This window comes from Falco biarmicus, chromosome 10 (genome assembly GCF_023638135.1).
Source record: "Falco biarmicus isolate bFalBia1 chromosome 10, bFalBia1.pri, whole genome shotgun sequence".
NCBI lineage: Eukaryota > Metazoa > Chordata > Aves > Falconiformes > Falconidae > Falco > Falco biarmicus.
In genome coordinates, this window is record NC_079297.1 from 1134904 (window position 1) to 1146515 (window position 11612).

Here is an 11612-nt window from a genome sequence, read left to right on the forward strand (position 1 = left end):
CCCGGCACCAGCCCCGGCTGAAGCGGGCCCGCTCGGAGACGACTGCCGGGCCGCAGCAGCGGGAGGCACTGCCCTGCGACCTCCTCCGCTGCGCCGGGAGGTGCAGCCCCCCGCCCCCTGCCCCCCCGCAGTGCAGCCGCCACCGCGCAGGCCCACAACGGCGCGGCCGCAGCCTCAGCCCCACCCGGCGCCAGGCGCATGCGCACCGCTGCCCCCTCGCCGCCGGCGCGCGGCGGCGTGATGACGTCCACGCTGCGTCCCGCTTCCATCCGGGCCTGCGCCGTAACGTCCGCCCCGGCCCCGCCCCTCCTATAAAAGCGGCGGCGGGCGGCGGGCGCCATTGTGCTGCGGAGCAGGCCGCGGCTGTGGTGCGTACGGGCCTGCAGCGCCGGTCCCCGCGCCCCTCTCGCCGCCTCTCGCGCTCTCTCTCTCCCCCTCCCTCCCCTCCTTTCTTTTTCTCTCTCTCTCTCTCTCTCTCTCTCTCTCTTCTTCTCCTCCCTCTCCTCCCTCTCCTCCTCCTCCTCCTCCTCCTCTCCCTCCCCTTCCCCCCGCCGCGGACATGCCGCGCGTCTACATCGGCCGCCTGAGCTACCACGTCCGGGAGAAGGACATCCAGCGCTTCTTCAGCGGCTATGGCCGCCTGCTCGAGGTTGACCTCAAAAACGGGTGAGCTGCGCCCCGCGGCCCCAGGGCCGGCCCCGCCCGGCCCACACACACACACACACACACACACAGACGCACGCACCCCGCCGTCCCCTCCGGCCCGGCCGGGCCCTCCCCGCCGCCCCCATGTCGCGGCCGTTCCCGCCCGCGCTGCCGCGTGGCGCCCGGCGCAAGATGGCGGCGGCGCGGGGGGAGCGGGGGCGCTGCGGCGGGGCCGGCCCCATTGTCCTGCCGCGGGCGGGCGGCTCACCGGGCCGTTCTCCCATCTCCTAGTTACGGCTTCGTGGAGTTCGAGGACTCCCGCGACGCCGACGATGCCGTTTACGAGCTGAACGGCAAGGATCTGTGCGGGGGAGCGCGTGATCGTGGAGCACGCCCGCGGCCCCCGCCGCGACAGGGACGGGTACAGCTACAGCAGCCGCAGTGAGTACGGGCCCGTCTTCCTGCGTGGTTCGGAGGCCGCTTCGGGCGGGGGGGCGCGGGGGGCGGCTCGGCCGTTGGCGGGGGGGGTGCCTGGTGCAGCGCCGGAGCCCGCTGGCTGCGCGCCCGGCCCCGCGCTGCACGCAGGTACCCCCGGCGGCGAGCGGGCGAGTGGCGTGAGGCAGCGGTGGCCGCAGCGCTGTGGCCGGTGGCGAGGGTCTGTGGTGTGTTGGGAGCGGCCTCTGCCCAGTGCAGGGCTCCGGCATTCTCGGGAGCGTTTAGCTGATACGGTGATGTTGCATCACTGACGTTAATGAATACCGTTGCATAATTGGGGTGGAAGCAATCAGCTGTGAACTTTCATGTGAATGTTTCAGTTGAATAAATATATATATGGAAGGGGTGGGGGGAGGTTTTCGAGCAGGAATCTGTTGTGCTAAGTGGGGGATATTGTAAATATGTTCAGCTAACTTGTATAGCTCCTTGAGCTGAGCCGTATAAGAACCTAGCTGGCCTAGTACTGTAAGTAAAAGTACTAAGGTCCATCTTTTGGTAGTCTGTAGAAGCTTGGTGTTGGGGGGGTGGGTATCTTGTCTTTTTAAAAAGAATCAAATGTATGTTGTTTAAAATTGTTGCATGTTCAATTCAAACTTTTTAACAAGTCCTTGATGTTTCAATTTAAAAGTGACCAGTGGGGCTGAGGCTGTGTCCACTGAGGCTAAGATGACTGCCTTTCCTGATTGGCCATGGCTTTTCCATACATTGTGTGACCCTTGCCCTATGACCCTTTGGCTGACCTTACCGGAAGCCATGACGACAGCAGCCTTTTGCCATTAGACGCAGGGTGATGGTGAGGATTCCAAGGGTTAGACAAAACTGGTTAAACTGAACTAGGTGACTGTTACCTTGCGTGTTTTGTGGCCAAACCACCACCAAAAACCTCATACTGTGATGTAAGTACTTAGTGTAACTAGTAAACGTTTTTGTAAAATGTAGAAATGCATGTAATCAGTTAAGTTTTATATTTTACAATGTTCTGTAAAATAAAACTTAGCAAGGTGAATCTAATAAGGAGCAGTCACTCTCTAACAGATCTTAGGAGCGCAGACTTGTAGGATTTTAGTCTGTTTGATTTGCCATTAATATAGATTATGGCAAAATTGCAAAGTTTATTGGAGGCTTAGAGAAATAAAGTCCTACTCCAGTAAATATAACTGTTTAACTAACTTTTTCAGAACATTTTATTTTTCCTCATGCTAGGAGACGACCTAACTTTATTTCTTTGTACAATAAAGGTGGGGGTGGTGGCGGATATAGCAGTCGGAGACAATCTGGAAGAGATAAATACGGACCGCCTGTTCGTACAGAGTACAGACTGATTGTTGAAAACCTTTCCAGTCGCTGTAGTTGGCAGGATTTGAAAGTACGTATTAACGTTCTATCATGGAGCCTGTTGTGACTAGCAGGAAGCAATAACTTCCTTTAATATCAATGTTCATTTTGATTTAGGTAGAAGTAATTGAGAAGTATTTGTGCATGAATGTCTACGTGCAATTAATGCTTCTTGCATTTGCTCAGACTTGTTTTAAGTTAACATAGAGTATAAGCATGTGGAATGGTTAAGTAATTTTTCATCTACTCCCTGAAGGATTTCATGAGGCAAGCTGGTGAGGTAACCTATGCAGATGCTCACAAAGAGCGTACAAATGAAGGAGTGATTGAGTTCCGATCTTACTCGGACATGAAGCGTGCCCTGGACAAACTGGATGGCACAGAGATAAATGGAAGGAAGATCAGACTGGTTGAAGACAAGCCACGGTCAAGCCACAGGCGATCTTACTCTGGCAGCAGGTCAAGGTAATGTTCTGGGACGAGCCAGTCTCTGCATCAAGACTACATACGCTAAGAATGGGTCTAGGTTAGCTCTGTCTGCACTAGTTACCTTTGGCTGGTATTTTGGGGATAGGAAGATGTCTTAGAATGTAGAAGGTATTACTTTAGGTAATACAGCAAAGCCAGTTTGGAGAGTTTTTAGTCTGTGAAACATCAGATGTCATTCGTTGACAGTATATCGACTGGGTGGATGAATAGTACGTCTTGGTGTGGCCATACCTGTTTTTGAGAAGTTCTTTAGCAGCTTTCCTCTGTTAGGTAGGATAGCAGGGCATGCCAGACGAAGAATAAGGGGCAAATTGCATTTTAAATGTTTGTAGGTCGCGATCTAGAAGACGATCTAGAAGCAGAAGTCGTAGAAGTAGGAGCAGCCGCAGCAGATCCCGTAGTGTCTCCAAAAGCCGTTCACGGTAAGTGATACGTTGCTTTCTGTTGGTACAGGAATTTCTACTTGCTGATTGATAGGTATTACACAGCTGCTGTAAGTACACTTCAGTTCATGCAGAATAAACTCTTGTCTCTTTTTGAAAGATCTAAATCCAGGTCACGAAGCAAAGACCGTTCACGTTCCAGATCTAAAAGCAGGAAGTCTAGATCAAAGAGCAAATCGAAACCCAAGTCTGACAGGGGTTCACGCTCTCACAGCAGATCCAAGGAGAAGTCTGAGAAGTCTCGGTCCAGATCCAGGTCCAGGTCTCGATCTCCCAAAGAAAATGGTAAAGGAGATGCTAAGTCTAAGTCCAGGTCAAGGAGTAGGTCTCGTTCCAATTCTCCGCAGCAGCAGCAATCTGCCAAGGCTCGTTCAGAGTCGCCACCCAAAAGAGCTGCTTCGAGGTCCCGCTCCAGATCTCGTTCAAAATCTCGTTCACGATCAAGATCTAGTTCAAGAGATTAAGACTAGAACTCTCCTCTTACATTGCACACTATTACGGAACATTTTCCTACTTGTCAGGCCATTAGTGTTATGTTAGTACTTCAGAAGTTGGTTTTTTCTCTTGCAGGAGTGAATGGCCTAAGAACTAAGTAATGAGGCATAAAGGTTTCATTTGTATCCCAAATTTGAAAATACAAGATCGGATGGTGGTACAAAGCAGGAAAAGTCCCCCTTTTGTAGAAGTTCAGCTAAAAGTTTGATTTTATAGCATTTCTGCAGGAGTAACTTAACTACTCTTAAGTGCAAAGTGGTTTTTATATTAAAAATAAACTGAATATAAACAGGCTTAAATCTGGGCTTTTTTGAAAGTATCACTTTTTCCTATTTTTTTCATGGTTTTCGAACTATGGGTATCATTAGCTTAATAGGTTACAGCTTGCTACCAAAGGCAGGATTGCCTTGCTGGGCAGATCAGATAATTCTCTGGTTTATCTTAATTTGTGGAAGCAGGCTGCAAACTGTATAAACTGGTAACAATACTACAAAGATGTTAGACCAGCAATAAACTCAATTTGGAGCATTTGTATTGTATCTTAACTTGCCAAAAGAACATTCCCCCCCCCCTGTACTGTGACTGTATTAAAGGTAATAAAGGTACTCCGGAACCTGTATCATACAGTATTGCTGAAAAATCCTAAGTTTCAAACTTGAAAGAACGAAAGCGCTTTTTTTTTTTTCTTCTCTCGAATATCAAGTGTCACTGTTGTCAGACACTTAATGTGTCTCTTGGATGTGGTCCAAGTCACTAGTATGTTGTATGGTTTGTCAGCCTCTGAATACCTATTGGTTATGAAAACTAAGTGAATAAAACTGTCTTCCCTCCCTTTTGACTCATTTATGTTAACATTTTGCTTCAGACTAGGAGAACTATAATACTGTTGTGTGTAAGTCTGAACTTTATTGGAAATGTAATCTCTTTGAGCTAGAGTTCTAGTCTTAACAAAGGCTTTGCTAAACCACAGTTGCCAATTCACTTAAATTGTGGAATAGGACTCATCCCAAAAATTCCCCTTTATAGCTAAATTGATTTTTTTGTAACATGCAATAGCAAACATTAGAACTGCCTTGTACTCTTTATACAATGTGTAGTTTGACTTGTATAAAATTAAATTGGTGACTCAAACTCTTGTGTTTATTGCAGTGTAATGGGATTCTTTTTCTGCCTCATGCTGGGGAAATCACAATTTATCCTACTTGCCTCTTTTGCTGGAGTAACTTATTTGTTTTAGTAAGAGACTTGGGAGTTCTTGAAATGCCCTTGGGTTTGTGGTTGAGACCAGCTAGTGAACCAAGCACTGTTTCTCCCAATACATTGTCCTTTCTTCAAGCGTGACTGGATGTGAAAGCAACACCCGCTGACCAACCAGTCAAAAATTTTACACATCTGCTCAGATGAATTGGATCTGGCACAAGGAGCACATCAAGCGCATGTTCAAATGCGACTTGATACCAGCTTTTCTTTCATGGAATTACTTTGATCTACACAGTTTTCTTGAAGAGTAACACTCAGTTTCCATTTCCTGATCACATCTAGAAAGTTTGAGCTTTTGCCTGTTGCACAGGAGTAGCCACACTAGTACAAGAAGGGATCCCAGGATGAGTGAAGTTAGTTTTGCCCAATAAACTCAAGTTCTTAGTGGAACCTGAACAGAAGTGATTACATGGCTTGTCTTGCCATCAGATCGGGCTGCTGTTGCTTTTATGTTGTGTACCTCTGCATGCCTTTTCTATCCCAGGGGTGGAAAAGCAGCTGTATTTGAGCTGCCAAGTCAAGTTTCCCTACAATTGTTCATAAAGCCGTGGAGTCTTAGAAATATTTCTGGCATGACTAAATCCACACTTGTGCAGAGTGCATTTAGTGCTAGAGTTTTATTCTCTGCACCTGGAATGGGGTGACTCCTGTGTTTCATTTGTTGTAAGGGGTTTTTGTTGTTTTAATTGAGGCATTTCAGTTAAGGTCTATCTTAGCATAATGATTAGAAAAAATAGTTGCTGTGGTTGTGATCACTGCAGGTAGTACCTTCTCCACATTGGATTTTTAAGTGGGGGGTTAGTACTGGGGACTTCCTACAGAAGCCAGACTGCACAAGAACAGCTTAATGCAGGTTTACAGCCCTAAGCTACGCTTGTGGAAATACTTGCCTCCCTTAAACTTGACACAAGCATTATCCCCTCTTGATTTTTATTTCTGCCGACCATGGAGTAGGTCAGACTTACTTCATGGAAAATTGCTCTCTGATTAGCCTCCGGGGGTCTTCAGTATAATACAGGTCACACTTAAAACAGGAATAGAGCTCGGTAGATGAGAAGGTATATATGCATATTTCCAATAGCTCTGTGTCTTTCCAGTAATAAGATGTTGGCCATTAGTTTTTTGCATATGCTCGTAGCTGTTAGTAACAGTTTGTTTCTAAAACTGATTTCTAGTGCCAGCATGAGAACGTCTTGGGCTTATAGTAGCCGATCGCACCCCAGTCTTGGTTAGCGATGCATAACAGTGGCTTTTTACCAACTATATTCTTAGCTTTCTGAAGTGAGGTGGTTATGACAGTGGTTATGTTTGAAGTCGTCTTTATTCATGAGGTACTGGGAGGGCCTAGATGGGGTTTAACCAACATGGGGTAACTCCGATATTTAAAGGGAACTCCCTTAGACACTGAAGATTTCTTTTACCGGAGCCACCTTCGATGTCTCCCTTGGCTGCTATGCGAACGAGAAAGGCCCCTTTACTGTGAAAATGAAGGAGGAATTCCTTGGCATAACTTGTATCCTTCTGGATTAGTTTCCTCTGGAAAGCTAGTAGAATTTCAGCAGTGCCAGATACAGAGCCAGTGCAGTTAAGTGCAAGGCTTGTGATAACTAAAGAATCCACCAACAAACCCCAAACACTGTAATCCCTTTACCTCTGTCAGCACCATTTTTTGTAGGAGTGGAAGACTCAATCTGGTATGTATTTGTGACCACAAGTATTTGAGATCTCTTGTAGGTGTTACAAAAGTGTGATTTGGGTAAGTGTCTTGAATCTCACGGAAGAGTAAAAGGCTGTGGAAGACTTGCAAGCTTGCTGCATTTTGCAGACGTAGCATGTGCTTTGCTTTGGCCTGCAGTTATAGCAATAGTTGACAAAAGCAATTTGGCATTGCTCATCTTGGTTTTTAAACTAACTGGAGCCATCTTTTCAGAGATGTGCTTTAGTATTGGGCATCCAAACTCTCCTGGGTTTTTTTCTGCGCTTGGTATAACCAATATAAATTTGTTCTTAAAAAGACAGAAGAGAAACATGCCTTCTCACCAAATGTGGAGTGCGGGACTGACTTAAAATGTTTGTGTCCTGTAGTGAATTGTGAAGGAGAAATCAACACTACTGTTTAAAAAAAAAAAAAGTGAAACTTAGACTGCGACTGCATTTGGAGTCTGTTGCTAGCCTTTTCCTGTATTTAGGAAAGCATCCCTCCCTGTATTTTGGTGTTGGATGTAAATGCAAGTTCCATCCTTAAATCAGTGATTTATGTGATGTAAAATACCTGCTTTAAAGTCAGATGATGAAAATAGCGCTTCCCTTTAGTGTGTCTCACTTAAACAAGGGCAGACGGTAGGAACGTGTTTCTGCTTTGTGTAGGTCGTGGGTGGGAGTGCGCCTCGTGATGCCACATGTGTGGCCTTGGAAGCGATCACAGTCTTTGCACCGTTTCCCTTGGACAGCAGTGATGCCAGCTATTGCACACAAATGGGAAATTCTGGTATTAAATCAAACTCATGCCTGCTCAGAGTTTCTGGGTGCCCCATCAGTTGTGTGCTTTGAGCTTAATCTCCGTTGTGTGCTTTGAGCTTAATCTCCTTGGTGGCCCACGTCAGGAGGTCACGGAAGAGGATTCTTTTGCCCAGTTCAAAAAAGGGTTTTTTTCCATGCTTTGGCTTCCAGCTCAGTGCTTTGATGGAGAAGGGAACAAATCCCTAATGCACGTGGTCTGGTGAGGAAGCAAGCTGCAAAATGTGATTACTCCTGATCTGGGTAGGTGACTGACTCATCCTGAAGCATGAAATGTGGTCGTGCTTTAGGTTTTGGTGACTACAGTGAGCATCTTGGCTGGCAAGGAAGGTAATTTGGTTGTCCCCAGAGCCAGCAAAGGGGGCGGATGAATAGAGATGCTTAATTCCTCTTAAATGCCAAGGCCCAGCAAGGCTCACCTTAGCCTTTGCATCCACGACACGTGATTTTCAGAAGCTGGTAACTACTGTTCGAGTCCATGCAACTGATCCTGCTTCAGTGAGTACCTGTCCACCACAAGTAAGAATGCAGCATACTTTATTGGGCATACGGGCTTGTTCCGTGCAAAGCATTCAGAAATCATTGCTTAAAAAAGAGCAGGAAATGGACTAAGAATGAGAGGATTTAAAATGTGCTGTCACAAACCATACCCTTTGAAATGGCCGTTTGTATTGCATTGCTAAGAGAAAACGGGTACGGTATGTTGGCTTGCTGTAAGGAAGAGCACAGCTTTTGTGTTTAATGTACATGGAAATAAGTATCTCGCCTAGCAATATTGCCGTGCTTAGAGTGAAACTGAGTGACTAGAATAGGTGACACTCCTTTTTCCTGCTCTAACATTTCTACCTCTAAATTTTGCAATTTTAAAGTCCGTTTACAACTGGGAAATGACTGTGTCCCAAATGAGACTGTAACCATCTTTGCACGGGCAACAGGAGGGGCATTTAAAACATGATTGTTGGATTTATTATTCACAGATGGAATAACCTGAACTGTTTCCAGCTCCTACTTCAATCTAGTTCAGGTTGGTGTTGTAACAGTCACATGGCACCCACAGAGCAAATACGTAAGCCAAAGAGCAAAAGCTGGCAAAGTAGGAATTGGGCTCAGGAGCCTGGAAATCCTGAAAATTTAGCTGAGCTGATGTTCGGGATGTCCTTGAGAGATGATGCAAAATGCTGTGATCACTTGAAAGATGCACAGTTCAGATGTTGCTCAGGAGGTGAAGTTCCTGCCACACCATGAGCAGATCTTGGCTGTGTTTCCTGCATGTGTTGTAATGGCTATTTCATGAGAATGGGAATGCATTACTTCAAAAGGGGAGAAGCAAAACTAATACAACTACTGCTTTGCGTAGTGGCAGCTATTAATGGTTCAAGAATTTTAACTATCTGTTCTTGGGATCATAATGGTATCTGTCAGCATTGTGGTCAGCCCTTTCCCCCCATCTTTTGTTTTGTGGTTAGGTGGAAAAAAATCAAAAAGCAGAATGTGGGCTCTTGACTCTCAAAGCTTCTTCACACATTATTATTTTGCTAAATGTGTATGTAAATGTCAGAGGGGAAGTTTCAGTTGTCTCATAATCCAATAAAAAATTGAAATAAACAAACTACTCTGAAGTGGCTCATAAACTTCTCCCCTTTTAGCTACATCTGTCACTAAAATGTGAGCTAGCTGGATGAACGCGGGTGCGCTCCTGGATGAGCAGCAATGGCTCACAGCAGCTGGTATGATCCATGCCACTGACAACGTACTGGCAATAGGAAGATGTCTACAGCTAACGTGTGCTTTGGGGTGTGCTTCACAACAGTTCATACCAATACTCATGTTTTGGGCAAGATTCTGGGGGATTCTCTGACTCAAAGCCTACATCCTCTTGTTCACAGAAAGTGGCTTCTGCAGGGCGGTCTCATTTAGAATGTCTCAAATACTCATTTTTTAATATCAGTATTTTTACTCATTTTAAAAGCAAAAGCTTAAGTTTTGCTCCAAAGCTTTGCCTTTCAGCAATAACTGAATACAGTGATTTCAGTCCCAAATACTGATAATGGTGGAGGAAAAGCTTGGTGGTTGACGCTGGGGTTGGAGGTGGCTGGAAGGTGCAGCCTGTGCTGTCATGTGGATGGAGTTGTGGGGGGAATGACTTGGGCAAAGTCATCAGTGGTGTCTGCAGCTCCTGGAACAGGGTTCTCCTGTAAATATGAGTAAGGAAAGTTGGTGCCATTAAGTCAGCAGGTGTTTTGAACAGGTCACACCTGACCTTCTGGGAGTAATCACAATGTACAGTTGCACCCAGTTGATCTGCTAGCCAAAGAGCAGTGTTTCTCCCTGAAATGGGTAAAGAGCAACAAGCTTCCCCTGCGCAGCGTGTGTATTCCTTGTTCTGCTCCGTGCTGACTGTCTGCATCCTTGCTCAGCACCAACACAAGAGGAAAATGATACGGCAGATGGTCTCTCCTAAGCACGGTAGCGCAACAGTGATGCTGTACAGTTAACCTAGGGGTAGCGATGGAGTGCAACAGCTGCCCTGGGGTGGCATCTCCTGTTCTGCTGGGCTCTCTGGTACAGGCGTGTCACTAGGTGTGGAGTAAGTACCGACAGTAACTGGGGAAACAGGAGAAAATGTTCTGAAAGAGCCCCTCCACTTACCCCGTCTGGGTCTGTTTGCTGACAAAAACTGTTGCTCTGCGAGCTGAAAGTACAGTCCACCATTTGTCATAATTTCGGTGTCATCTAAGTACATCTGATAGCCCAGAGGAGATGTGTTTTGTAGTTCTCTGTATGCGAAGGCCCCCTAGAGCGTGTGAAACTGAGGCACAGAATGGCAGTGACTTGCCCAGTGGCAATAAAAGTCGTGGATGTCAGTTTGTACTTCAGGCTTGCTCCTATTGTTTCATGTTCCATAAGGTGTTTGTCAGGGTTTTGGGTCGGATGGGCATGGGATGTAACTGGGGGGGAGGACAGGAGTGGTGGGCATGGCCACCCGCAGGCGCTGCCTTCCTGTGAACTGCAGTGCATGGGGATGGGTCCTGGCTGAACCCATCCCAGAGCATCTCTGGGAGATGCTGCAGCCTGCACTGGTTGGGTCCAGTGGCATTAATGGCATAGTGGAGTCTGAGAAGCCACATCTGAATAAATAAAATAATAAACCCATTAGTAAAAGCTAAGTTTAAATAAACAAAAGCTCACAGAACCACAGAGTATCCTCAAGTTGGAGGGACCCCATCAGGATGGTGGAGCTCCCTGCTCCTCGCGGGGCTGCCTGGAACTTGGCTGGTGACTAAGGGGGTATCTGCGGACAGGGGGCACGGCCAGCCCTCGGGCTGCTGGGGCACGCTGCCCACCTGCCCAGACCCTGGAGCTCTTCCCATGGGGCTGCTCACCAGCCCCTTGTCCCACCGTTCATACATGAAGGAAGGTGCTTTACAAGGGGTGGCGGAGGTGGGAGCTGAGGCACTGGGGCGTATTGCGGAGCTGGAGGGCTCCTGAGGGAGCCGGGGGTGCCGCCTCTGCTCGGCCCGAAGCAGCCGTGTCCTGGGAATCCATCACTCTGAATTCCCGATTTTTATGGCACAGCCAGGAGCAGGGAGCAATGGGAGAAGGCGAATGCCGAGCTGCTTTTCAAGTGCCTTGAGTTTCACTCTGCTCCCGATCTGAACCTCCCACTACAGCACTAAAGGACTGATAAGGGAAGATGTTCCGTACTGTGTCCCCGAGGGCTGAGGCGAGACGGGGGCGAAGGCAGCGGCACCGAAGGACGCACCCGTCCCCTGCACCCCCATTTTCAGGATCGCTTCATTGGAGTCTGACTTCATCTTCTGTACTGCGTGATCGGTTGTGGGGTGCAGACCCAAGCTGATCGCAGCTGTCAGACACTGACCCCAGAAACAAAGTGCTGGCCCCTGTGCTCCATCGGGCGAGTGGGGGGCTGCA

At 47.5% G+C, this 11612-nt stretch overlaps 1 protein-coding gene across 1 annotated transcript; it reads left to right on the top strand.

Moving 5' to 3' along the window:
• The first annotated feature begins 321 nt into the window (after positions 1 to 321).
• LOC130156122 (serine/arginine-rich splicing factor 6-like) lies at positions 322 to 5033 on the top strand. Its single transcript, XM_056354352.1, is given in 7 exon segments — positions 322 to 666; positions 937 to 1012; positions 1014 to 1086; positions 2379 to 2506; positions 2732 to 2940; positions 3297 to 3386; positions 3508 to 5033. Coding segments are annotated over 7 exon segments (1047 nt in total). The 5' UTR covers positions 322 to 559; the 3' UTR covers positions 3872 to 5033.
• Positions 5034 to 11612: the final 6579 nt, after the last annotated feature.